This window comes from Petaurus breviceps, unplaced genomic scaffold (genome assembly GCF_028583685.1).
Source record: "Petaurus breviceps papuanus isolate PSGF00001 unplaced genomic scaffold, PetGlider_PUasm1.0 90925, whole genome shotgun sequence".
NCBI classification, from domain to species: Eukaryota; Metazoa; Chordata; class Mammalia; order Diprotodontia; family Petauridae; genus Petaurus; species Petaurus breviceps.
Genome location: NW_027187380.1, coordinates 4,670,421 through 4,694,263, shown reverse-complemented (window position 1 = coordinate 4,694,263; position 23,843 = coordinate 4,670,421). Strand labels below are relative to the sequence as shown.

Genomic DNA, 23,843 nt, shown 5'->3' with positions numbered 1-23,843 from the left:
CATGGTAGAGAAAGCCTGGGGAGTCAGGAACAAAGACATGGCTGGGCTGGGCTGAGCATCCTTCAATAAATGGAAGTTCTGAGAGGAACTAGCCAATGAGAAGGAGGGCACCGCCAGTGTTTGAAGTCCCAAGATGGAGCTCCTAGGGTGAAAAGGTCCCAGGGCAACCCCAGAAGCTGATTTAGGAATTATTCTCTGACAGTTTTTACTTTCTTCCCTCATCTTCTGACTAGCTTCAAAACCCCCTGGATGATAGGCACTCTATCCTCCAGAGGTATCCACAGCTCTCTTTTCTCTCACTCCTTAGGCGGAAGTTTACCAAAAAGGCCCCAACCAGCAGCTCCCAGCGGAGCTTTGTGGAGTTTGTCTTAGAGCCACTTTATAAGATCCTAGCTCAGGTGAGTGGAGGTGAATGTCAATTTGCCCTCCCACATCCTCACATCCCTTTCCTGTTCAGATCTGCTCTATTCTCCTGAGCCAAGGAAGCTCAGCCATGATGAGTGGCTTCCTCCCCACCCTACTGTGTTACCATTTATGAGGATCACAATTAGTCTTTCTTTTGAGCGTCTGTTGAGCACTGATGTGTGCTAAATTCCATTATATAAGAAGGGAAAATGGGGTGAAGTGCAAAGGAACAATCTTTTAGGGGAAGCCAATCCCCCTGGGATGCCTTGAGAATGCCAATAGTAATTGACCACTAGCTCTTTGTGCTGGCAAAGCGTGTGAAAATTTTCTAGAAAAGGATGTAACAATAGCTCCTGTCTTCAAGCAGTTCATGATCCAGTTGAAGACAGAATTACTCATCATCAGATACTAAATAGCATAATTGAAACTCATTACAGAGCTAAGGGAGACCCAAAATGAAGTGGGGTAGAGTTAGACAAAGCTTCATGGAAGAAGGCTTTGTTAATATTTTCTGAATAGATTTTTTTTCTCTTCTGGGGTAATGTCACATGGAGTGAATGAATTCATTCACAAACTTTTAAAAATAAATGTTTATTAATATTTGTTTTTATATCGTGTCTATTTCCTAACATATAAATAGGAAATATATAACCTTCTTTCCAGAAAACCATCCCTTATTGTAAAAAATGAAAAAGAGGGGGGAAAGTTCAGCAAAGCTAGTTGACTTCACAAAGATCTGATGTGATATGCAAGTGTTCCTGTCACCGATAAAATTGATAGGCAATAATTTCTCATGCCCCTTCTTTGGGGCCAGGCTTGGTCATTATAATTTTGCATGTGGTTTTCATTCAGTTTCACTTGTTTCATTGTTGTGGTGGTTTTTTTCCATTAGCACTGTTGTCATTGTATAAATTGTTTTTCTGGTTCTGCTTATTACTTCATCTTGCATCAATTTATTCAGGTATTCCCATACTTTTTTGGAGTCATCATTTTTTACAACATAGTAATATTCAATTGCATTCGTGTACCACAGTCTGTTTAGTCAGTCCCATCTCAATGGGCATCTAATTTGTTTCCAGTTCTTTGTAGTATGGAAAGTGTGAATTAAGTGTGCCCAAAAAAAGAATACAAAGTGCCCTGAGCTCCCTTGAAGGAGAGATCACTTCTAGCTGAAAGGCATCAAGAAAGGAATCTTAGAAGAGGTGGCATTTGAGGTGGATGATGTCTCTGCCAATGTTCAAAATCTCTGGCCTGAGTACACATACCAGCAGTGGCTTTATTTAAGCAGCATCAGTAATGAGCATGGCTCTCTTTGGCCTTCCATTGTCTAAAAAGGGGTACTCAGTAACCCTGAGTAGGCTTGCCCACCTGGAGATAAAAATAAGGAGATAAAGGTCCAAGGGACTCCTGGGGGGAAGAAACAGCTTCTTTGTACTCCAGGGAGAGGCTTGTCCCCATCAAATAGCTCCCCATGCCCCCGGGCCTCAGATCACTCACTTGGCAAAAGTTCTTTATCAGCTCTTGCCAGTTGTACCACATTCAAACCATTTACTGTCAGAAGTGGGTAGGCTGTCAGTAGGTAGTGATTGGTGGGGAGGTGCTTTATGGAATAACAGCTATAGGGAACAATATGAATAAGGGTGCAGTTTAGTTAGAGCACAAGAGACATGAGAGAAGATGTGCAAAATAAAGCTGAATTGGGATCTGGTTGTAAGAGAACTTTGAATGACCAGCCAGGGTTAATGAAAGAAATTGATAGACTCACCCTCCCTACAGACCCTGAGAGGATTGCGAATGATTTAGGTTCAGCCTTGTGTGGAGGAAGGGTGATAAATGTCCAGCCCTGTGCTATATGCAGTCACTGCCAGGTGACCTTTTTTGGTTCCTCACAGAGCTCTGATGCTCTAAATCACACTTGTCTGAGGTGTGGGTGATTGTCTAGCCGAGATGAAATGCTGCTTATAGATACAAGGTGGCAGCACTGAGAGCCCTCAGTCTCCTTGAGTGAAGACCGGCTACTGGGAGAGCTGGTCTATTCTTTTCTAGTCAGTAACCAATCCTTCCAAGGGACGTCTCATCAGAGCAGGCCATAATTTTCCAACTTTGGTGTTTCTGTACGGGGTGGGAACTAAAGTAAAATTCCTTTCTGTCCCCTCACTATCATCCTTGGTGGCAGCTCCAGCCCCAGGGACTCTTGCAGTTGTCCTTTGGATGCTTCTCTTGACCTCACTACATACATACAGCAAACCAGCAGCCTCCACTAGGCTCCTTGCCCATTTACTTTTCAGGAGTCACATCCTGGAGCCATCTTTGACTGATCATGTTTAGTGACCTTATGTCGTGATAGGTTGTGGGAGATGTGGACACCAGCCTCCCGAGGACCCTGGATGAACTGGGCATCCACCTGACCAAAGAGGAGCTGAAGCTGAACATACGCCCTCTCCTTAGGCTGGTCTGCAAAAAGTTTTTTGGGGAGTTCACAGGTAATAAATAGTTGTGAGTGCCAGGAAATACTAGAGATTAGCTACCCACCCTGGAAATGCTTGGGCACGGTCTTTGAGAACACACTCAGGGGCATCACAGTCATACGCTTTTCTCATCTCTGTCCTTGATGGATGCAATCAGGACCTAGACCTTAAAATCACCAAGGAACTGATTTGCATCTCACAGGAAAGCAAGGATAAATGTGACCCTCATTAGAAGGCTCCATAGCCTGGTACAACTTGTTTTAGATGGACTGATTCAGAAATTCCCCAAACAGGTATTGTTGGTTAGCAGTTGTGCTAATTGTGCCCTAGAGGTACAAGATGCTCATTCTGGCCCAGCACTTGGGATAAGTAGTAAAAAAGGAGAATTTTCCTGTTCTTATTGAGAACCACTAACAGTTAATTAGAGAAACTAGAAAAAACACATTTTAAACAGAAATAGAATACATTGCTTCAAGGAGAGGAGTTAGATTAGGGATTATTCCAAAAGGTTAGATGAGGGAAGGGAGCATGGGATATCTGGTTCAGTGTATAATCTGAACAAATACCTGGATAGGGAATCATGAAAGCTTCTTAGAGCTTTTGCTAGATGAGAACATCACCAGGATGACCTTGCCCATGCACAGTCCAATGAATGGCCCTGTTTGCTGACCACTCCAAACCCTCTCTGAATGGATAAGCTTTCCTTGAGGAAGAGGAGATCATCATGGCATTCTCTTCCTGTCTCATCACAGGCTTTGTAGATATGTGTGTGCAGCATATACCTTCTCCAAAAGTGGGTGCCAAGCCCAAGATTGAGCATACTTACACTGGCGGTGTAGACTCAGACCTTGGTGAGGCCATGAGCGACTGTGATCCTGATGTAAGGAGACCTGCTGATACCTTTGTTTGCCACCCCCTCCCTCTCCCTTTGCTCCTTGTTTTTCCTCTGCCCTTTCTCCTCCTACTGCATTCTCCATACTGATCTTTCTGTCTTTTTCTGCCATTCCCCACCCTGAGCAGATTCATAACATGAAAATATAGACAGTTAAGCATCAAGATTCATATTTTTTGGCAAGAAGAGCCCCATTCTTTTGTTTCCTTGTTCTTTTCCTCCAGCAAAATTGGAGAAATTATCTGCACTCAGCTCTTAGTCTTTCTGTTAACTGTGGACAGAGTAGTGTTGAGTATTGCTTTCTCCCAAAAGAAAGCAGAGTTCTTGAGCAATGCTCAGAAAACTCGTATCCCAGCCCTAAGAAACTGGCATTGTGTTCTCCTGCAGGGCACATATAAACAGGATTGTTCTCTGTCTCTCTACCAGGGCCCTCTGATGTGCCACACCACCAAGATGTACAGTACTGATGATGGGGTACAGTTCCATGCCTTTGGGCGGGTGCTGAGTGGCACCATCCATGCTGGGCAGCCAGTGAAGGTGCTTGGGGAAAACTATACATTGGAAGATGAAGAGGATTCCCAGATCTGTACCGTGGGCCGGCTCTGGATTTCTGTTGCCAGGTACCACCAGGTGGCGCCAGCATCCCTACTAGTGCTGTCTAGGGCATTAGGAGGAGTCTGTCTCTTGAAGGAAAATAGTGGCAGTCTATTTCTCTACAATGTGGTTAAGAAAACCCTTTGAGTTATAGTATCTGATTCCCATGGGTCCTAAAGGCTTTGCTTTTGAGTCTTGGTTGAACCTCTCTATAGCAGGATTTCCATTCTTTTCCATAGCCCAGCTCAAAGGTGTCAAACCTGTGATGCTCCCAAATGGGGCCTGAACCAGATTAAGATGAAATTGGGAAATAGTTAATAAAACAAATAAAAATATAGTAATACATAAATAACATCAACATGACTTTCTACATCATACAGCCCTCAGGGTTGGGCCTCATGTGTGGTCACTGGCCCTATTTCTATTTGAATTTAACACTCTTAGCCTAACCTATAACCTCAAAAATCCATCTTTACTCTAAGCTTAGCTCCATTGTCTGTCATGTGGCAGAGATGTGATCGTTATACACCTTCCCCAGGTAGCTGAGCTGCCTGTCATTTCCTGATTTGGGTGGCTGCCCTGGGGAAATGAGAAGGCTTAAGGGCCACAAGAGGCCTGGTCCTTGATTGGAGTACTCTCTGTCTAGCTCCCAGCTTGCATTTCCTTGTACCTGATCTAAATACATTCCCTAGACATTGCTGAGGCAAAGTAGCCTGCTGATGTGGAGAGTAGCTTTCACATTATCAGTTTGCTTCGTTCCTTTTTCTGTGTTGCACCTAAAGAAACTACTGCTTGATGTGCCCTACTTGTGTCATTGTTATTTTGGGTTGCAGGTACCACATAGAAGTGAACCGAGTTCCTGCAGGCAACTGGGTTTTGATTGAAGGTGTGGATCAGCCCATTGTGAAAACTGCCACCATCACTGAGCCCCGGGGCAATGAGGAGGTAGGACTTTGTGAAGTGGTTGCCAAGATGGTTACCAATTTATATGGTTCTTGAGGGCAACACTCAATGCTTTTTGGTTTGTTTTTTTTTGGAGGGGGTAAGGCAGGGCAGTTGGGGTTAAGTGACTTGCCACACCACTAGTAACTATCAAGTGTTTGAGGGTGACTTTGAACTCGGGTCCTCCTGATTCCAGGACTGGTGGTTTACTCACTGCGCTGCCTAGCTGCCTGACAGTCAGTGTTAGGGGTGGACACCAGAGCTACAGAGACTTAACAGGAAACCTGGGCTCTTGGCACTGGCTTGACAGGTCAGACCTCACTGGTTTCCTCCTTACATAAGGCAGGTTTTGATGGTGAGGATATGCTCAGGGAGCCCTCCCTTTATCTGTGGATCCATGAGGTGAAGATTTGTAAACTGCTCACGAGCATCTGAGCTTCTGGCAAAAACACCCAAGATGGGCCCCTAGGAACTCTTATTTCTCAGTCAAATCCTCTGTTCTAAGTTAGCTGCTACAGGTAGCCTCACTTCTCTGCATTTTTAATCTCAGGCTCAGATCTTCCGGCCTTTAAAATTCAATACCACTTCAGTCATCAAGATTGCTGTGGAACCAGTCAACCCCTCTGAGCTACCTAAGATGCTGGATGGCCTTCGCAAAGTCAACAAGAGCTACCCGTCCCTCACCACCAAGGTGCGTCCCAAGCCCCAGACTCATGCCCCAGAGCCACCATGTTGGTGCCGTAAGAGACAGGAATAAATTTACCTTCAAGCCGGCATCTCTGCCAATCACTCTGCTAGCTCGTCTCTGGCACTCATCTCTACCAGTGCTGCTCTATACCCCTGTCACTACCGAATGCCTACCATCTCCTTTTTCTTTCTTTCTACCCAGAGTACCTATTGCTGTCCTTCATTGTGGAGGCAGACTGCTAATTTGTGTTGAGCTAGCCATGCTCCCTTTAGTGACAGAGTTAGAGGCTGACTTGGGGCCGCGATCATGGGACAAAGTTTTGTTTGTTTTTGTTTTCAAAACCTATGTGGTCTGGTGGATGTTCAACCCTAATCAATTTTGTAACTGACCAAGGTCTAGTTTGAATTGATCACCTGTACTTCTTAAGAGTCACTTTTTAAGAGAGGCTAACTCTACGCAAGGCTAATGGGATACAGAGTTCACAATCCTGATTATATAGTGGTTGCTGGCATTGTTGAGCCCCAGACTGAGATCTTTACAAGAGCTATTGTATTTCAGGTGGAAGAATCTGGGGAACATGTGATCCTGGGCACTGGGGAGCTCTATCTGGACTGCGTGATGCATGACTTACGGAAGATGTACTCAGAGATAGACATCAAGGTGACATCTTAGTCCTTTTCTCTAGCCCTCCCTGGCCTGTGGGTGGCTTGGTTTCTAGTTCAATACTGGTTTTTCCCAGTGAAAGCAATATATTTCTCCTTGAAAATGTTGGGCATGGAAAGGAACGATGGAAGTCTGAGGGACTAAGAAAAACTTGGTGGGAAGGTATCTATGCCTATAATCCTATTCTCTTAGATCATATCTATGTTGGAACCCCAGAGCAAAATTTTGGAAGGACTTTCTTTATTTCTGAAATAGTCTTTAGCAAAGGGTAGCCCCCTCTTTTTGTGAGTTCTCTTTGGTTCCAGTTTGGTTGGGTGGTATTTATATGTTTTCCTTTTCCCCACTCCTTTATTTCCCACCCTAATTTTTGATAGGGCAAGAGAGCACAGACAGTGGGATAGACTGTTGTGGGACCTCAAGAAGGACTTGGGATCCTTGGGCCACCACTGTTATCCCGTCAGCCTTATGGGGCTTATCTATTAGTGTTAGGATTTCAACAACAGCAACCAAAACCACAAGATTCCTTCTCTTTCCTTTTTCTTCTCTACTCCTTTTATGAGGGGTTTCTAATGGTAGTGCAAGCAAACCAGTTGTCTCCATATTACTCTTTTTAAGTTATTAGTTGCTGCTTTGTACAGCTGAGGGAATTCCTAAGAGGAACAGGCCCTGGAGCTTCTGATTTCTGTTTGGATGGGAGAGTACTGGCTTAACACAGCTGGTCCTGCCCTAACTGCTTATCTTCTCTTTCCCAGGTGGCCGACCCAGTTGTCACATTTTGTGAGACAGTGGTAGAAACTTCTTCCCTCAAGTGCTTTGCTGAGACACCCAATAAGAAGTAAGTGGGAATGTGGGTATCTCCTCACACGGACACTAATAGCTTCAGCGTGCATGCAAGCCAGTTTTGCTTCCTGCCATATAGGATAGAAGGCAGGACTCTAAAGTTTAGTCATTTTGGCAAGAGTCAGTATCCCCATCTTCCTCAGAACCTGTGCCTTTGGGCAGATTTCTATGTTCTCTCCTCCATTCCCTTATGCTTTCTATAGTCATATGGTGATTTTAAGAATTTACCCCAGAACATACTTTTAAAAACAAATAATTTCAGAAGTAGGGAGCAGATCAAAATATATGTTTGACTGTTATTGTTTTTTCTTTTCATACCCTTAGGTTTCTCGTTGGTATATAATCATATTTTACCAGTCAGTTTATATCATCACGTTTCTTTCATTCCCTTTTACTCAGCATAACCTTTTTCCTTGTCTTATTTTGACCTTTCCATATTAACCCATTTTTTCTCTACATAAGGAACAAGATCACCATGATTGCTGAACCTCTTGAGAAGGGTCTGGCTGAAGATATAGAAAATGAAGTGGTACAGATCACTTGGAATAGGTGGGAATGGGGTTTTGTTCCAGAATTGATGGGGGAATGGATAAAGGGCAGGCAACAGAGGGAAGTGGCATCTGTCTTACCTCTACCAATACTCCTCCTGGGGAAGGTGTTAGTATGGTCAGAGGGGTGCTCTCTCAGCATCCCCCTGCTGTTAACCCTGTAACCTACACATGTATAGGGAAAAGGACAAGGAAGATTTAATTATAATCCTCCAGAGAAGGACCACTGAAAATCTGTATTATCAAAAAGGCCCGTTGCAATGAAGCCCTCTCTAAAACCTCTCCTTTCTCCTCCTCCTACCAGGAAGAAGCTAGGCGAGTTTTTCCAGACAAAGTATGACTGGGATTTGCTGGCTGCCCGTTCTATCTGGGCTTTTGGCCCTGATGCCACTGGCCCCAACATCCTAGTGGACGACACTTTGCCCTCAGAGGTACAGGGGAATCAGTGGGTGGTTTATTCACGAGAGATATATGGAGAGGGAGCAGCTGCTGATGAGAAGAAATATTAAAAATGTTCTCCCAATTCCTAGAAAAGTTTTGAGGTCCTCTCATGAAATAGAAGACCTCTCCGAGGTTTAACTCTTGTTTCTTATTCTCCTCTAAGCCTCTCAGTCCCATGAACATTGGCGAGAGTTAAGATGCCTTCATGTTTCTCTACAGGTGGATAAAGCTCTGCTGGGCTCAGTGAAGGATAGCATTGTCCAAGGTTTCCAGTGGGGCACCAGGGAAGGGCCCTTGTGTGATGAGCGTAAGTTCACCTACTAATAGTAGAGGCCTCCCACCCAGCAGTAGGGAATGCTGTCATCTCACTATCTCTTGAGACCTGGACAGTAGACCAGATTGAAAAGCAGAGGGCAGACCTATACCCTGCTCTAAACTCCCTCATTCATTCTGTACTAGTGCCTCCACCTGGCACAGGCTAGAATTAGATGGACCTTTTGTCTCCAGATCCAGAAGATGCCCTTCAGAACTACCAAGACAGGCGAGGTCAAGCTTTGGGCCTGGATGGGGAGAAATAGCCTCTTAGACTCATACCAAGAAGCAGGCCAAAATGCTGGGCTTGCCAGACTGTTGGAGAGGATGTAATCTCTGATTTAGGCCCAAAGCAGATACTGGCCATCTATCTGAAACCCCTGCATAGCCAGCAGAATTCCCTCCTTAGGATTTTCTGTCACATACTCTTTCAGTGAGCAGTAATTATTCTGCTTTATTTCTCACTTGAACCACCACTGAAACTTCTCAGCTTTTGGCCCTCTTCATCTCATGCTTTACCCCTTTCTCTTCATTCCCAGTGATTCGCAACGTGAAATTCAAGATCTTGGATGCAGTTGTTGCCCAGGAACCACTGCACCGGGGAGGAGGCCAGATCATTCCCACTGCCAGGAGGGTTGTCTATTCTGCCTTCCTTATGGTATGGAACAGACATAATGGGGTTGAGGTTACTTATTTGGGGCGGGAGGGGACAATGCCTTGTCCATGTCTAGAAGGCACTTGACCAAAACAACAATTGAGAGTATCTGTGGAGAGCTTAACCCTTGGGAGACTCTATGCCCCTGCCTTCTACCTTGGCCTTGCCCATCCATTCTCTCTGGTTCCCTTCTTCACCTCTTCCCAACCTGAGAACTCCTTTATTTTGCCTTTGTTGCAGGCTACCCCTCGTCTAATGGAGCCATACTACTTTGTGGAAGTTCAAGCCCCTGCAGACTGTGTCTCTGCTGTCTACACTGTCTTGGCCAGGCGCAGGTGAGCAAATCTAGCATCCTAGGGATAGACTCACAGTGTGACAGGTCACCCAACTTTAGTGGGAAAGGAAAAAGGCACTATTTTTGCACCACTCAGAACCAAGTATGCTAAGTTAATTTCCCCAAAGGAATAAGCAACAGGGGCTCCCAAGCAAAGGGTGTCCTGCTTTCCCAGCTGCCTGTAAAAAGAAGTCCTCTGCCACCTTAGATTTTTGTCATCTCCAGAGAGGGACATTTAATCACCAGCTTGGGGAAAGCCAAGACTTTCAGAGGAAGGCCTCTAACCCTAATTCCAGCTGTATGCCAGGTCTTACTCCTTGTCTAAAGAAGATTGTCTTATGACCCTAGGAACACTCTACTTAACGTATAACATCTGTTTTCTTTTTCTTATAATATGATAACTTTGATTTGGGATAGTTTTAGGGTTGGCCAATGGTTAGTGCTTGCTTAACCACCTTCCCAGGGCATGGGGCTCAACTTCTGTCTGTCTGTCTCAGAGGCCATGTGACACAGGATGCACCTATCCCAGGCTCTCCACTCTATACCATCAAGGCCTTCATCCCAGCTATTGACTCATTTGGTTTTGAAACTGACCTCCGGACCCACACCCAGGGACAAGCCTTCTCTCTCTCTGTTTTCCACCACTGGCAGGTAAGGTTTAGGGGAAGGTGAGACATTTCCAAGACTCTGATAAGATGGTTTGCACCCCAGGACATGGGAGCCTTCCCATTCTTATATATGGCCTCCTATGTTTTAGATTGTACCTGGTGACCCGTTGGATAAAAGCATTGTCATCCGTCCCCTGGAGCCACAGCCAGCCCCTCACCTGGCTCGAGAGTTCATGATCAAGACTCGTCGTAGGAAGGTATATGTTCCCTTTCCCCCATCTTGTATTCAGTGTCCTCAATAGAAGTCAGTCTCCATTTTTAGGGATTCCTCTCTCAGTGGACCACTAGGTAAAGCAGTATTCGTGGTGTGTGGGATTTCTACCACTTTCCTAACAGCAACAGGCACTGGGAAATGCTTTCTTGCTAGGATGGGAGGGAAACAGAAAAGTCTTTCCCTTTCCCTATGAGAAATCATTGCACTTTCTGAAACAGGCAACCTTGTTCAGAGCTTACCTTTTACCTTTGCTTCCCTTGCTACTAGAGCACAGATCAGCTTCTCCCCAGGCCTCATTCTGGCCTTTCTTTCCCCAACTCTAGGGTCTGAGTGAGGATGTGAGCATCAGCAAGTTCTTCGATGATCCTATGTTGTTGGAGCTTGCCAAGCAGGATGTGGTTCTCAACTACCCCATGTGAGTTGGGGGGATGCTTCTGACAGCTCCCCATACTCAGTCATGGTCAGCGCTTCCTGGACAGCAGAGCGTGGGAGGCCCAGCTTTGGTGTGTTGGACCAAGTGGCTTTGCCTTTGCAGCTGCTGATGGTGGGGGAGGGGGAGAGAGAAGAAATGCTATCGACTTTTTCAACAGCTAGTAAACTGTTTCTGCAGACTCTCCAGGAAGGGAGGAACATTTGACCTCCTAGGTCTCTCCATGGCCTCTGCTTATTAGCTCTATTCCTCAGGGAGTAAAGAGGGGGTGAGGCTCAAACCTCAAGGGGAAAGAAGAGAAGGAAAATGTCTGACCCTGAGAAGCCCTGTCCTGGGATTAGATGGAATTTTATTTTTACAAGTTTGACCCTAAACATTGTTTTTAAATGAACAGAACATTCTGGTCTTTGTCTGGTCCTTTTCCTTTCATCCCTTTCCTTCTCTTACTAAATCTGTGCAGCCTTGCTTTTATACCTGGTACTTGCTTTTGGATGAAGAGGTATAGAACCTCATACATGGTCCTGCTGGCTCTGGCTTCTAGCTCAGGTCCCCTTCTCTGTTGATGCCCAGGGAGGCCTGTTAAGGGATTAGTACTCCCAGTCCCTCTTAAATTAACATTTCTATCGACTCTCTGATCTGGAAGGAGATGGAGATGGGAGGTGAGGGAGGGAACTGAAATTCCTGATTCAGGAATTATGCTTATGCTTAAATTTTCAGCATGCCCAAATCCTCCTTAGGAATCCCCAGTGGCATCGTGGTAGAGTGGAGAGGATTCTATTTGGAGTCAAAGGATCTGAGTTCAAATCCCGGATGTTTCACTTAGTATTTTGCTGAGCCTTGGCTTCCTCATCTCCAAAATGAGGGGGAGGGCTAGACACCTAGGCCCCACCAGCTCTAACTCTGATCCTGTGAACTAAGAGGCCGAAGTCCTGATTGCTTCCCACCCCACCCCCATCCAAACTCCTTCTAAACCCTCACACCAGCTGCCACCACTACCTCCTTGAGTGCTTCCCTGTGTTAAGAACAGACTGTTGCTCATCCTCAGAATCACTTTATTATAAGGAAGCATACAAGGGACACAGTTAAAGAAGTCTGACTGTCCCAGCCTCCATACAGCTCCTACTTCTCCTCGGCATCATGTGCTGTTCTCTTGATGTAGTCATAGTACATGGTGTACACTGCACCTGTGTGAGAGGAAAGGACAGCAGTAGCCTCTTGGGGTCAAAGCCCTTATGCCACCTCCAGCTGACCAGGGATCAGGAGCTAGCACAGCTTCTAAAAGCCTGCAGCTCCACTGTCTCAGGGCCCCTAGGGGTTTTACTTCCTCTCTCATCTTTCTGCCCCAAGTCACAGCAGCTGCTCTAAACACCTGACTGTTCCTAATCCTTTCTCCCTGTTCCCAGAATCCCTTCCCCCAGCTTCTCAGACCGATGATGTACCATTGTCGGGGTGGGAGGGTCAGCAACTGGCTATAAGCAAACCTGGACTTTGCTGCATTTCCCCACCCTGAGTGGTAAAACAGGCTCTACCTGCATAGGTGTGAAAGAGAAGAATTACAGAGTCTGGACCCTGAAGGCTAGTCCATGATTGTGGCTCCTACAGGGAAGCTAGACTGCCTACAAGGTTTGGAGGAGTTTGGTTTCTTGCAGCCCCTGAAGTATCAGGGTATCAAGCTAGGTTTTGGGGGCCCTTGCTCTGATGCCTACTCACCCAACATGATGGCTCCCACGGCACAGGCCTGAGCTGCCACTCGAGTGTGGATCAGGTGTAGAGACATCTTGAGAGGGCCTCTGGCCTTTAGCCGATAAATGCCATAAGCTGTCACCCCTAGACAGCCACCCAGGCCTGTGCAAAGAGAGCATGCCCCCAGGCAGAGGGGGTCCTAGGCTGTTAGGACAGAGCCAGAGGGGGCTTCAGTGGACTTCAGACCTGCCTGACTCTGGAATGTTTCCCCTCAGTTCCCCCACAACATCCTGTACCTTGTCACCTTAACTCACTTCAGCCAACACACCCTTGCACCCTACTCCAGTCACTGCCAGTACCCCCATGTTGCCTGACAGCTTTTTCTGATTCTTCATATTTATTTTTAGAGTCCCCGCCCCCCAACCTGAATCCATGCTTGCTCCTCTGACCCTTGATATAATTTTACTCAGATTCTGTGTGCCAGCCAACCCCGGTAGCTTGTGTACTAACTTTTCTCTTCCTTCCACCCCCCTGGCAATTCCTTTGTTGCTCAGTATTTGAGTATAACACTCCTTTCTCTTGTTCCTCAGCGCCTTCTCTGTTCTTACACTTCTACTCCTGATCAACCAGCCGCTGGTTGTTGCTCAGTGGATGGTGTTGGTATGTTCATTATTTGGACCCTAAGCCTCCAAGAACTTGGTTGGCTACTTTCCCCATCCCTATCCCAAACTCACCCACAGGTACCAGTGGTGACTCCCTGGACTTCCTCAGTAACTTCTCAGAGATACTGCTTTCACCTTCAGGTGGCACCCACCAGTCCTTTTTAGCAGACATTGTCCTGGACCCAAATGCTGGAGCCTGAGCCCAGCCCTGAATAGATGTCTCCCACAATCCAAATCCTTGAGGATTTGTTTCTTCCTTGTTCTTTCCTTGTTTCTTCCTCTCACCTGGCTTTTGGGCTGAGAAAAGAAGGGTTGGACAGCTAAGGCCCCTCACCTCCCATGGCCACCTCTCTGGAAGAGTAACCAATGAATACTTTTCAGTAGATGGCTGAACCACACTGTCTGCTGTTTTACATATTCACCAACTGCCTTTCTCTACAACTCCCTTCTTGTAACTTTCCTCTCCATCCTCATCTTCCTTTCAGTGATTTTCCTCCCCCCTCCCCTCCCTCAGCTCCTTCCTTGAGATTGTGATCACAAGCTGTCTGGAAGAAGTCATTGGAGGAGGGTGGAGGGAGGGAATAGGGAGCTTCATGGGTCCCACTGGACCTGAAAGTAGCATGAATGGGGGCCCTTGTGCCAAAGTATCAGAGAGAGGGAGAGAGAGATTTAACATTTTAATCAGTTATAATTTACATGCTGTTTTGAATATTCTTGTCAAAATGGATCAATTTTCCTGTTTCCTGTACTTTCACCTCCTGCCTTTCCCCCTGCACCTTTTTTTCCAGTTTCCTTCCCAATTTTTACTCCCCTCCATGTGGTGGAAAGAGAAAAAATCTCATCCCCCCATGTCCCCTGACTCTCTCCATTTTAACCTCTGCTGGGGTACCCAAAGTTTCAAGCAACAGATGCTTGGCTCCCCAGTTCTAACCACTGGAACATCCAGCTTTTGCCAAATCTGGACCTCCAGAGACCTAGGTTTTTCCTTCTAGGATCTGGGGCTGATGCAGATGAACTCTGCCCCTCCAGGGATAGCAGAGGGCTACTCAACCACAGGGAACATACCTTAGTGTTGGTGGTGAAAGGGAGAACTGTGGAGAGCTGGGCCAGAGCCTGTGTTCACTACCCCAAGCTGTTTAGAGCTGGAGCTGAGCTGCCACTTTGGGGTCAGGGGAACAGTGGCTTGGGTTTTATGGAGATTTTGAACCGAGCAAGGGGAGGAGAGTGAAAAGAATGGAACATCAGCCTTAACCCCCCATTTGCTGGGAACTCCAGGCCCTGAGAAGTGCTGGGAACAGATGGAGGCAGCAGTGATTAGGAACCTAGGCCTTCCTGGTTCATCTTCGGCACCAATGGACACATTAGGATTAGAGTGAAGCCAGACTTCCTTGGATTAGGGGTAAAATGGGAAATGTAATATGTTTGGGGAAAGGGAAGCGGGGGGAATGACACCAGTTACAGAAGGCCAGATCTCGGCATATGCTTTTGGCCACAGCACACAGGCCAGCTGCTCTCCAAACAGTTTCCTGCTCCTGCCTCACAGGTTCCCACACTCAGCTGTGCTTGGTTAGAATCATTGATGGATCCTAGCCATATAGCTCTCCTCTGGAGATCCTGGGCAGTATGACTGTCACCCTGGGGGGTTATGGATTCAACTGCTGGAGTTAATTACTCTGTGAATAGGGAAAGGGAAAGAAGGAACTTCCTCAGAATCTGATCACCTCCAGAATTCCTGTTGGCCCATGAGATTTGTTTAGGGAGGAAAAGTGGAAACTGCTGAGACCCTCTCACCTTTCAAGAGCTTCCTGGTGGACATCTGCTTGTGAGACGCATGGACAGGTTTCAGAAAGCTGGACAGAGGCCAAGGCAGGCATCTGTCAGGACTGGCTGTAGAACCTAGAGATCTATAGGAAATGCATATCATCCTTTGTTAGCAAGAGAAGGAAAGCCTACCGATGGAAGCCTACCCTTGGAAGCCTACCGATAAAATGAGCCTTGAGCATATATACCAATAGAGATTTCCTTTTCCACTAGAAGCCTTTGTTCTTAGCCCTTGAATTCCCCCAGGTTTCCCTTCTTCCATCTCCAGTCTCTCTGTCTTCAACCAGCCTAATGTTTGTCTCAGAAGACTAGAAGGAGCCGTCCAACCTGCCCCACCCCCTCCCTAGACCCAACATAAAAAACTGGTAGGTTTAAATTTCCAAGCAGGGGACAGGAAGTCACTGCAGATCCCCTGGGCCTTCCCACCTCCCCAGGGTCTGTGGGAACTGGCCTCTTTCTTTCTCTCACACTTTCCTCTATCCCTTATTCCCAACTGCATCATCTGGGATCTCAGCAGAGGCTCCAGATGGGGATTCTCCCTCAGGGCTCTGTATCAATAAGAGGGGAACAGAGGAAGGGTGGAAGGCTCATACCCAGAGGACCAAGGAAGTGTAGGGAAAGAACACGGGTAGAGAATTTAGGCTTTAGACATGGGCTGTTGTGGTCTCAAGTTGGCCGTGGAAAGCTGAGCGAGCCTGGACATGTCCCCCAAACTTTCTGGACATACCTTCTGTCTAATGGGTAATGAAGATTTGACAATGTCATGTATAAATGCACTTTGTCCAATGTAGTGCTGTATGCCTGAAAGAGATGGCTATTGTGTAGGAACAGGTGTTGGAGACTGAGTCACACAGTAAGGGCATAGGGACAGATGGGGAGAATAAGGTTGCATCCAAGTAAAAGAGATATCCAAGAAGAAAGACATGATATTGCTGTGTCCACCAGGGAGAGAACTAAGAATGAAACCCAAGAGGCTCTGTTTCTAGTCCAGAGAAGGATTACTAAAATGAATTCTCACTATTGCATGTTAATATTGGGGGGGGGGGTGTCAGGAGGGTGGAGGTTAGGTCTTAGACCAATAGATCTTAAAAACATTTTCTGAAAGAAATTCAGCTTTATTACTTGTAAGAATCTACCTCTTTCCAAGTAAAGATACTGTTTTAACTCACTGTTTCGTATCACAGGGGAGAAGGAGAGAAAAGGAACAAGCATTTATTTGCCCAGCCAAAATATGGCAGAGATGGGAGTCTGTGCAATAGGCATTCTTTAGCCCTTTGTTGTCTTATTTTTTCTTTTCTTCCATGTGTGGAATGACCTCTTTTGAGTGACCATGGATCTCATTATAGTGGTCCTGTTAGTATTCTGGGACATGATGCAAAAAGCATGAAAGTCATCTACAGACAGGACTGTTTGAAGGACCTCAGTATCTATAGGTAGCTCTATTTAGATCCTGTGCAGTATAAAGGTGAACAAGTTCAGCAAATGTGTCTCCCTGTTTTATGTCTCACTTGATATAACTAAGGATACTAGTATGGCTGTAAATCATGGAGCATCATGATTTCCACAGAATTAAAATGACAGATGACCCAGAGGGGAAAAAAAGACATTGCACATGGAGGGTATAAGTAAGTTTCAATACACCCTCAACAATGACTCGTGTGCTAGAGATGACGTGAAGACCATCTAGAAATATGTGATGGAAAAGAAAGTGAGCTGGTTGCAAAACCATCTGAGGGGTAACACAACCAGAATGATGCAGGGGAGTCCAAAGAATGTCAGAAGACCCGGAGGAAGGCATCAGGATAAGCCATGAGGATTTGGGTTGTGAGCTTGTAGCATAATTAGCACTATTGAAGGGAGCACTTGAATGAATGAACTCATGGATCCATTGAAATGTACGAATTACATGCAAAAAAATTTTGCTCTCTTAGGCATGATAAAACATGCCATGGGAAAACTTGGAGCAGAGAGCATATCCCTCCTCCTCCAATACCCTACACAGATCTCCCCTGGAAGAGGCACTTGAAATGTGTAGAGGGTGAACAGAATCAAGCAGTTCATTCTCCACTCCCACCACCCAACCTTGATGATTTAATCCAATTTAGATATTTACCAGAGGTAAAATACTACTCACCCACTCAACTTGGGGCCTGCAAGAGGATGTGAACTTGGAATAAAATTTTTATATATATATGTGTGTGTGTGTTGTATATGTATGTATGTATATGTATATACACACAGAGTTTGGTCAAACACAGAAGGAATGGAGCTGCACGATGTCAAAAGTCTGGTCAGTACTTAAGAAACACTGGCCACAGAGGAGCTGGAAGGTTTACTGAACAGAGCTTGGGGGATAATGGAAGGATAAAAGAAGCCTGGGATGTGGTAAAAGTGGTAAGAGGATAGAACAGTAGTTTAAAGGGACAGGCAGAGGGAAGACACTACCAGGAGAGGAGAAAACTAGGAAATATAGAATCAAAGTCAGGAACAATTCAGAGAAAAAAAGAGATTAGAGTTGAAGACTTCATTATAGAAAAGTAGAGGAATTGGACCAATCTCTGCCACAGAGACCCAGATTCCTTCTTACTCATTGGCCTGAGGAGGTCCGTTATTTCAGTGACAGGAGAAAGGGAAGAAAGAAATAGAAAATCTCTAAAGAACAGATAAGAATAACAAGATAGCCTTGGTTAGTCCCATTTTTAACTTACCTTGTGTTTCTAGGCCTTTCTAAATTGGCTTTCCCCATTATTCAGCCCCTATCACTTCTTAATGGTTGGTGCAGCCAAGTAGGGCTGAGATACTTGGTGTTCTCAGTGTTATCTGCTTCACCGTGGTGCTATATGTAAGTCCTGTGGTACACAATAGCTAGAACTGGGAGTGTGTGGTGGAAAAAAGTGAGAGTTGCATGACTTCTGCTGTGAACCTACATCCCAGAGAAGCATACAAGGGAGAAGGAATGAGTAGGAGCCCAGCTGGAGAGATTAGGAACCAAGTGGAGGAATGGGAATAAATACCAGGATATTACCAGGAGGAAGTTAAGGAGTAAGAAGGGGGAAGAAAAGAGAAGCCTGGGAAGTTACGCGTTCCAGGATGAAGTGACAATGCTGAGAGCCTGAAATAAATGCCTCAAAAGGTCTCATTCTCAGGGGCATGAACCCTCCCAAATGCTTTGACCTAAATAACATTTCTCCAAGGCTATCTCTGAAGGTTACAGGTTTGCAGCAGGAACTGTTGTTTTCATGAGTCTTTGGATAGGGGATGAGGCCCATTCTGTGTATGATTTCATGGGTTAAGGGAATTTGAACTCCTAGGAGAAGAGACTCCTACCAATGCAGGTAGGAACCTTCTCTGAAATGTTAAAAATCTTGGTTACCTAGAGCACTGAGAGGAGTGCCCAGGATCACACAGGTAGAATGTGGTCAGAGTTAGGGCTTGAGCCCAGACCTTCCACAGTCCATCCACTATACCACATTGCTCTTGATTCATTTTTCAACTGTGCCCAACTCTTTGTGACCCCATTTGGGGATTTCTTGGCCAAGATACTGGAGTGATTTTCTATTTCCTTCTCCAGCTCATTTTATGGATGAGGAAACTGAGGCCAACAGGGTTAAATGACTTGCCCAGGGTCACAGTAATAGTCTGAGGCCAGATTTGTACCCAGGAAGATGAGTCAGAACTGGCACTCTATATACTGTGCCATGTATCTGCCCATTCCTTCTATTAGAGAAATCCTCCAAATGTGAGGAAGCACATAGTATTAGAATTCAGAAAACCTAGTCTCTGCTGCTCACTAACTGTATGGGGGAAGGGCATGAGTCACTTCACCTTTCTTGGCCTCAGTCACTCTCATCTGTAAAATGAGGCAGGTTGAACTATTGGCCCCAAAGGTCCATTCTAGCTCTAAGATACCATGGGTTCTAAGCAGCCCCAGTGGACCTTTAGGACCCATGGAAACACTTGTAAAGATGAGGCCCCATTATATGAGCTGATGCTAGAACTGACCCAGTGAGTACTAGGAAGTTAAAGATACCAACATTATCAGTACTGAAGAGACATGTTGTAGCGTGCAAGGGAAGGAATAATTTTTGGCCACATGAGAAATTACAGAAGGGCTCTCACCATTGCCTTTGCTATTTTGTGAATAGTTTGTTTGCAGAGTTCTTGTTGGCCATCTTTTAATTTATAAGGTGATAGTAGTGCTCACAAGTTCCCCCATACCAACCACTCTTCCTCCATAAAAATCATCTACCCTCACTGTGTCTGTGACTACCACATTAACATTCTGGAGCTGACAGGATGTCCTTGGATGAATGAGAGTTCAGACAGATGCCAATCAGTCAGCCAGCTCCACACTTCTGGTCCCCTCACCTCCAAGGGCAGGGTGGTCAGGATGAGATTCATTTTAAAGTCATTTGGAGCCAGATCTAATTATTGCTCACATTTCTAGGGTGCCTTATGGTTTACCTACGAGGTAGGTGGGGCAGGTATTTGGGGAAATTGAGGCCCAAAGAGGCAAAGAGAAGAAATTTCCTTATCTGAAATTTGGGGTTTCTGTACTTCCTTGTCTTGGCTCTGAGACATCCATCCTGGGCAAGTTAACCTCTCTGTGCTCAAGGCAACTCTTAAAGAATGCAAATTGCAGAGAAGGTGCCTCATTGCATGGGGTAGAGGAAGTGTTCTCACCTGGGAGTTCCCTAGGCCAGTGAAACCACAAGTTCAGTACCCCTGTTCTTATCCTTCCTTGACTGAGAAGTAGCCTGGTATAGAGGAAAGAGTATTGGACTAAGACACTGTGTGAAACTGGACAAGTCACTTAAACTCAGCCATAGGTTCCCCCTCCACAAAAATGAGAACAATAACTGTAGCGTTTACATAACTCACTTATCTGTGTAAATGTTGGCTATTACTTTTCCTTGGATAATCAAAATGTCTTTGTAAACCGATTCCCTTCATCTGGAGGAGGCAGCCTGTGTAGACAGGACTCTTGGCATCCACCTGAAAGCTTGCCAAGATCCCACACTTTGCTCCTTGCCCCTCAGACAGAAAAGACCCTCTGTGAACATTCTCCAGTCAGGCAGAGCCCTGACATTCGTAATGGAAACAGTGACAGCAATGGAGTCAGTGAGCTGGCCCTGAAATTCCCAAGCCCCAGAGTCCCAGAGAGGCTGTCCAGTTCCAGAACTACCCTTTGATCCTGCTCTGCCCGGAGCCTTGGGTGAATGTGCAGTGATGTGGTTCTCATAACATTGATTTCCCTCCCCGCCCCCTTATCCCTGCCCTCCTCCCTCTCTTCCCTACCCCAAACCCACAGCTGGAAAGCAGAGGGGCTGGTCCCTCCACTAGACGGTGGAAGTTCTTTTTCCAGGCTTCTGGTAGGTGTACCACAGACAGAGTACTCACACGATCTTCTGGACAGAACAGCACAGGGCTGTGGGTCTGGAGCAATCCACTAAACCTTAGTTTTCTTACCTATAAGGTACCAGTGGGGTAAAAAGAAGAGTGCAGGATTGCACATAGTAGGAGCTTAGTAAATGCTGAATTAAGTTGAATTGAAAGGGACCTGAGCTGGAAAGTTAGAGACCTAGATTCTGCTTCTGATTCTGTCACTGACCAGCTCTGTTGTGGTCATTAGACATCTCCCATGACAGAGAAACCAGCTAACTCATGAAGTAGCTTATTCCATTCTTGGAAGTTTCTTCTTTTATCTTAAGCTGGAATCTGCCTCTCTGGAACTTCAGCCTACTGGTCCTAATTCTCCCCTCAGGAGCCACACAGAACAAGTTTTATCCTCATTTCACATTTTTTGTTGTGTTTTTTTCAGTCATATCCCACTCTTTGTGACCCCATTTGGAGTTTTCTCAGCAGATAGTGGAGAGGTTTGCCATTTCCTTCTCCAGCTCATTTGACAGATGAGGAAACTGAGGCAAACTCGTCGAAGTGACTTTCCCAGGGACACACAGTTAATAAGTGTCAGAACTCAGGACTTCCTGACTTCAGGCCCAGTACTGTATCCATTGCCACCTAGCTGCCCCCTGGCAGCCCTCAAATATTTGAAGTCTTCCATCCTTTCCAATGATCCCTGGGTGACATAGTTTTGAATCTTCCATGTTTCTGACTATTCTGCCGTGTACCTACCATAGCCTATTAATGCCTTACCCCTAAAGGGCTGCAACCAAAGACTATGTCCCCAGTGTGGTCTCATTATATAGAATCACCGACAGCTGGAAGGGGAACCCCGCTAGTTACAGGGCCATAAAGTTACAGTTAGAAGGGATATAGTCCCATTTCCTTTATTATACAGATGAGAAAACAGGCTGGGAAGATCGAGGAATTGAGACTGGGGAGGTGGAAGAGGGGAGTCTGAGAAATGGACAAAGTTGGAAGTGACTTTGTCCAATGTTACTCATAGATCTGAAAGGAACCTTAGACTTTAGAGGTCATTTATTTCACCTCCTCATTCCATGAAAGAGGCAAGTGATTTACTTCCAAGATCATTACAGAGTCAGATTTGAATCTCCCAATCCAGCACCCTTAATATTCTTCAAATCTCTGAAGGATTGATATTGAGGAAGAAGTGACTTGTTCACAACTGCCTGAACGAGAGGAATAGGGTTGAAGCCGAAGCATTCAAGATTCAGCTTAGTTTTAAAAGAAAGCATTTCCAAAACAGTAACGTGCAGAACGGCAGAACCCGCAAATGTGGAGTTGGGAGAGTTTTAGGGTTTTTTTCTGGAAGTCTTTTAACAGACTTAGATCTGAGATTGTTTTGGTTAAAGACATATCAGGAAAGCAGGGGGCTGGCTGGCTGAGATGAATTTTACTGAGGGGAGGAGGGGTGCCTTCAGGGGGAGGAAACTAGGTTAGCAAAATGTCAGGCTCTGGGAGAAAAAGACTTGGAGGTGCCTCGGACCGAGGAGCCGGCTAAGTGGCTCCTGTAGACCTTGCTCTGGTGCAGGGTTTGGGACTAGGATTGGAATGTCCTTTCAGCTTTGCAGGTGTTCCCCCGCCCCCCTAAAGCGCAGCTTCTGACTCGTACAATCCTTGGCCTTAGACCCTCCGGGAGTTATCGAAGACCTCCAGGCTCCGGGCACCCCTCCCCCCACCTCTCCCCAGGAATCTGGACCTGGGGAAAAGCTCGAGCCGTGGCCCCAAGAATCTGGGCTTGGAGATCCCCAGCGCAGGAATGCAGCCGGGCACATACTCACACACTCACACATTTACCACGCGTGTGTTGGGTGTGTGGAAGGGGCGTGCCTCCAAGGCCGGGACACACTCCCCACCAGCTCGGCGGTGCGGGTTCCCGCTTCCCCGCTACTCTATCCGCAGGACCCCCGCCCCCGCCCCCGCCCAGCCCCGGCTCGGTCTCCTGTGCGCAGGCGCCTTGGCGGGTCCGGAGTAGGCGGTGGGAGCAGCGGGCGCGGGCACGGGCTCGGAGGCTGGAGCGACTGGCACGGGCCGCGCCCCGAAGACTCTCCCTTCACGGCGTAGGAGGCGACCACCCCTGGCAGGGGCGGGGCGGCGGCGGGACCATGAGGTGCACATGAGGCGGCCGGCGGCGGCGGGACGGGCCGGGGGCCCGGAGGAGGAGGAGGAGGAGGAGGAAGAGGAGGAGGAGGCGGGGGCTCCAAGGGGCCCCGGGCCGGGTGAGTGGCGGGGAGGCTGAGTGTAGGGGGAGAGGGACTTGTAGGACAGCAGAAGACTTGGGGGGTGGAGGCCTGCCAGGGGAGACTGGGAGGGGAATGCCGGGGTGTCCCGTCCAAAAGGGGGGACAAGGAGTCCCTGAAAAGAGGTGTTCTTGGAGGCAGGGACAGGGTGTCTTCAAAGGACTGGGGGTCCTAGAAGAGGGAGCTGGGGTGTCTTGAGAGAGGGAGGGCTGGGGCTCTTTGGATGGGATGTGGGGGTGTCCTGAGAGTGGACTGAGGGGTTCCTGAAGGGGGATATGGGGTGTCCTGAGAGTGGACTGAGAGGTTCCAGAAGGGAGAAGGGGGTGTCCTGTGAGAGGGAGGACTGGGGCTCTCTGAATGGGATGTGGGGGTTTCCTGAGAGTGGACTGAGGGGTTCCTGAAGGGGGAGATGGGGTGTCCTGAAATAGGGGCTTGGTGAACTTAGCTAAGGGAATCCTTAAAGGGGAAGGAGCGCGGGGTCCTGGGAGAAAGGGGGGTCAGGGGAGCGGAGGCCCCCGAGAAAGGGAGAATGAGGCATCAGGGAGGAGGGGAATTCCAGAACTGAGGGTCTTGGGGAGGAAGAGGGGTCTTGGAGGGGGGTCAGTTAGCGGTGGGCCTAAGAGGGAGGGGCCCAGAAGGACGGAGGAACCAAGAACTGGGGGATCCATGGAGGAGGGGAACGAAAAACCGGAGGGCCCGGTAGCAGGGGACCGGGGGCCAGGAGGGGGGCCCTGAAAGCCGGGGGACCGGGGAGGGAGGAGGCCAGGGACCCAGGGGATCGGGGTGGGGGTGGCCGAGCAGCGGGGAAGGGGCTGGGAAGAAATGTGGGCACCTCAGGAAAGGGCGCCCCCGAGAGTCGGGGGCTGGGAAGAGGAAGAACTGAGGACTTCGGTGGGGGGGGGGGGCCAGGTAAGGGGGG

The 23,843-nt window shown here is 47.2% G+C and overlaps 3 protein-coding genes across 8 annotated transcripts in view; 2 read left to right on the top strand and 1 right to left on the bottom strand.

Moving 5' to 3' along the window:
* Positions 1 to 11,490, top strand: part of EFTUD2 (elongation factor Tu GTP binding domain containing 2) — a 48,023-nt gene extending 36,533 nt beyond the window's left edge. For both annotated transcript variants that reach the window (XM_069076148.1, XM_069076149.1), the window contains 16 exons: positions 308 to 398; positions 2,753 to 2,888; positions 3,626 to 3,753; positions 4,192 to 4,385; positions 5,193 to 5,304; positions 5,852 to 5,992; positions 6,548 to 6,649; positions 7,405 to 7,487; positions 7,955 to 8,041; positions 8,345 to 8,471; positions 8,701 to 8,788; positions 9,333 to 9,451; positions 9,689 to 9,783; positions 10,280 to 10,433; positions 10,540 to 10,647; positions 10,988 to 11,490. In XM_069076148.1, coding sequence (XP_068932249.1) covers positions 308 to 398; positions 2,753 to 2,888; positions 3,626 to 3,753; positions 4,192 to 4,385; positions 5,193 to 5,304; positions 5,852 to 5,992; positions 6,548 to 6,649; positions 7,405 to 7,487; positions 7,955 to 8,041; positions 8,345 to 8,471; positions 8,701 to 8,788; positions 9,333 to 9,451; positions 9,689 to 9,783; positions 10,280 to 10,433; positions 10,540 to 10,647; positions 10,988 to 11,083 — 1,861 coding nt within the window. In that variant the 3' untranslated portion in view covers positions 11,084 to 11,490. The remainder of the gene's footprint in view (positions 1 to 307; positions 399 to 2,752; positions 2,889 to 3,625; positions 3,754 to 4,191; positions 4,386 to 5,192; positions 5,305 to 5,851; positions 5,993 to 6,547; positions 6,650 to 7,404; positions 7,488 to 7,954; positions 8,042 to 8,344; positions 8,472 to 8,700; positions 8,789 to 9,332; positions 9,452 to 9,688; positions 9,784 to 10,279; positions 10,434 to 10,539; positions 10,648 to 10,987) is intronic.
* A 647-nt stretch (positions 11,491 to 12,137) lies between these two features.
* Positions 12,138 to 15,355, bottom strand: HIGD1B (HIG1 hypoxia inducible domain family member 1B). 2 transcript variants are annotated; one of them, XM_069076150.1, is made up of 4 exons: positions 15,231 to 15,355; positions 13,512 to 13,736; positions 12,805 to 12,939; positions 12,138 to 12,278 (listed from the first exon to the last, which is right to left on the bottom strand). In XM_069076150.1, exons 1-4 carry the CDS (start codon positions 15,253 to 15,255, stop codon positions 12,214 to 12,216), a joined length of 450 nt encoding a protein of 149 aa, XP_068932251.1. In that variant the 5' UTR covers positions 15,256 to 15,355; the 3' UTR covers positions 12,138 to 12,213. The 2 variants fall into 2 exon arrangements, with proteins under 2 accessions (XP_068932251.1, XP_068932252.1); XM_069076151.1 differs by lacking the exon at positions 15,231 to 15,355 and adding an exon at positions 14,505 to 15,146.
* A 7,279-nt stretch (positions 15,356 to 22,634) lies between these two features.
* Positions 22,635 to 23,843, top strand: part of GJC1 (gap junction protein gamma 1) — a 42,778-nt gene continuing 41,569 nt past the window's right edge. For 2 of the 4 annotated variants that reach the window (XM_069076143.1, XM_069076146.1), the window contains exon 1: positions 22,635 to 22,903. The gene's annotated coding sequence lies outside the window, so the exon portion shown is untranslated. The remainder of the gene's footprint in view (positions 22,904 to 23,843) is intronic. The other 2 variants (XM_069076141.1, XM_069076138.1) reach the window with 1 other exon arrangement.

What these genes read in the sequence shown, in the direction of transcription:
- HIGD1B (XM_069076150.1), bottom strand. Translation starts at nt 15,255, where the DNA reads ATGTCCACCAGGAAGCTCTTGAAAG. An exon ending in CACCAGGAAGCTCTTGAAAG is followed by an intron (nt 13,737 to 15,230) that starts GTGAGAGGGTCT and finishes TTCTTTTCTCAG; the next exon opens with CCCAAAAGCCAGGTGAGAGG. An exon ending in CGTGGGAGCCATCATGTTGG is followed by an intron (nt 12,279 to 12,804) that starts GTGAGTAGGCAT and finishes CCTCTCACACAG; the next exon opens with GTGCAGTGTACACCATGTAC.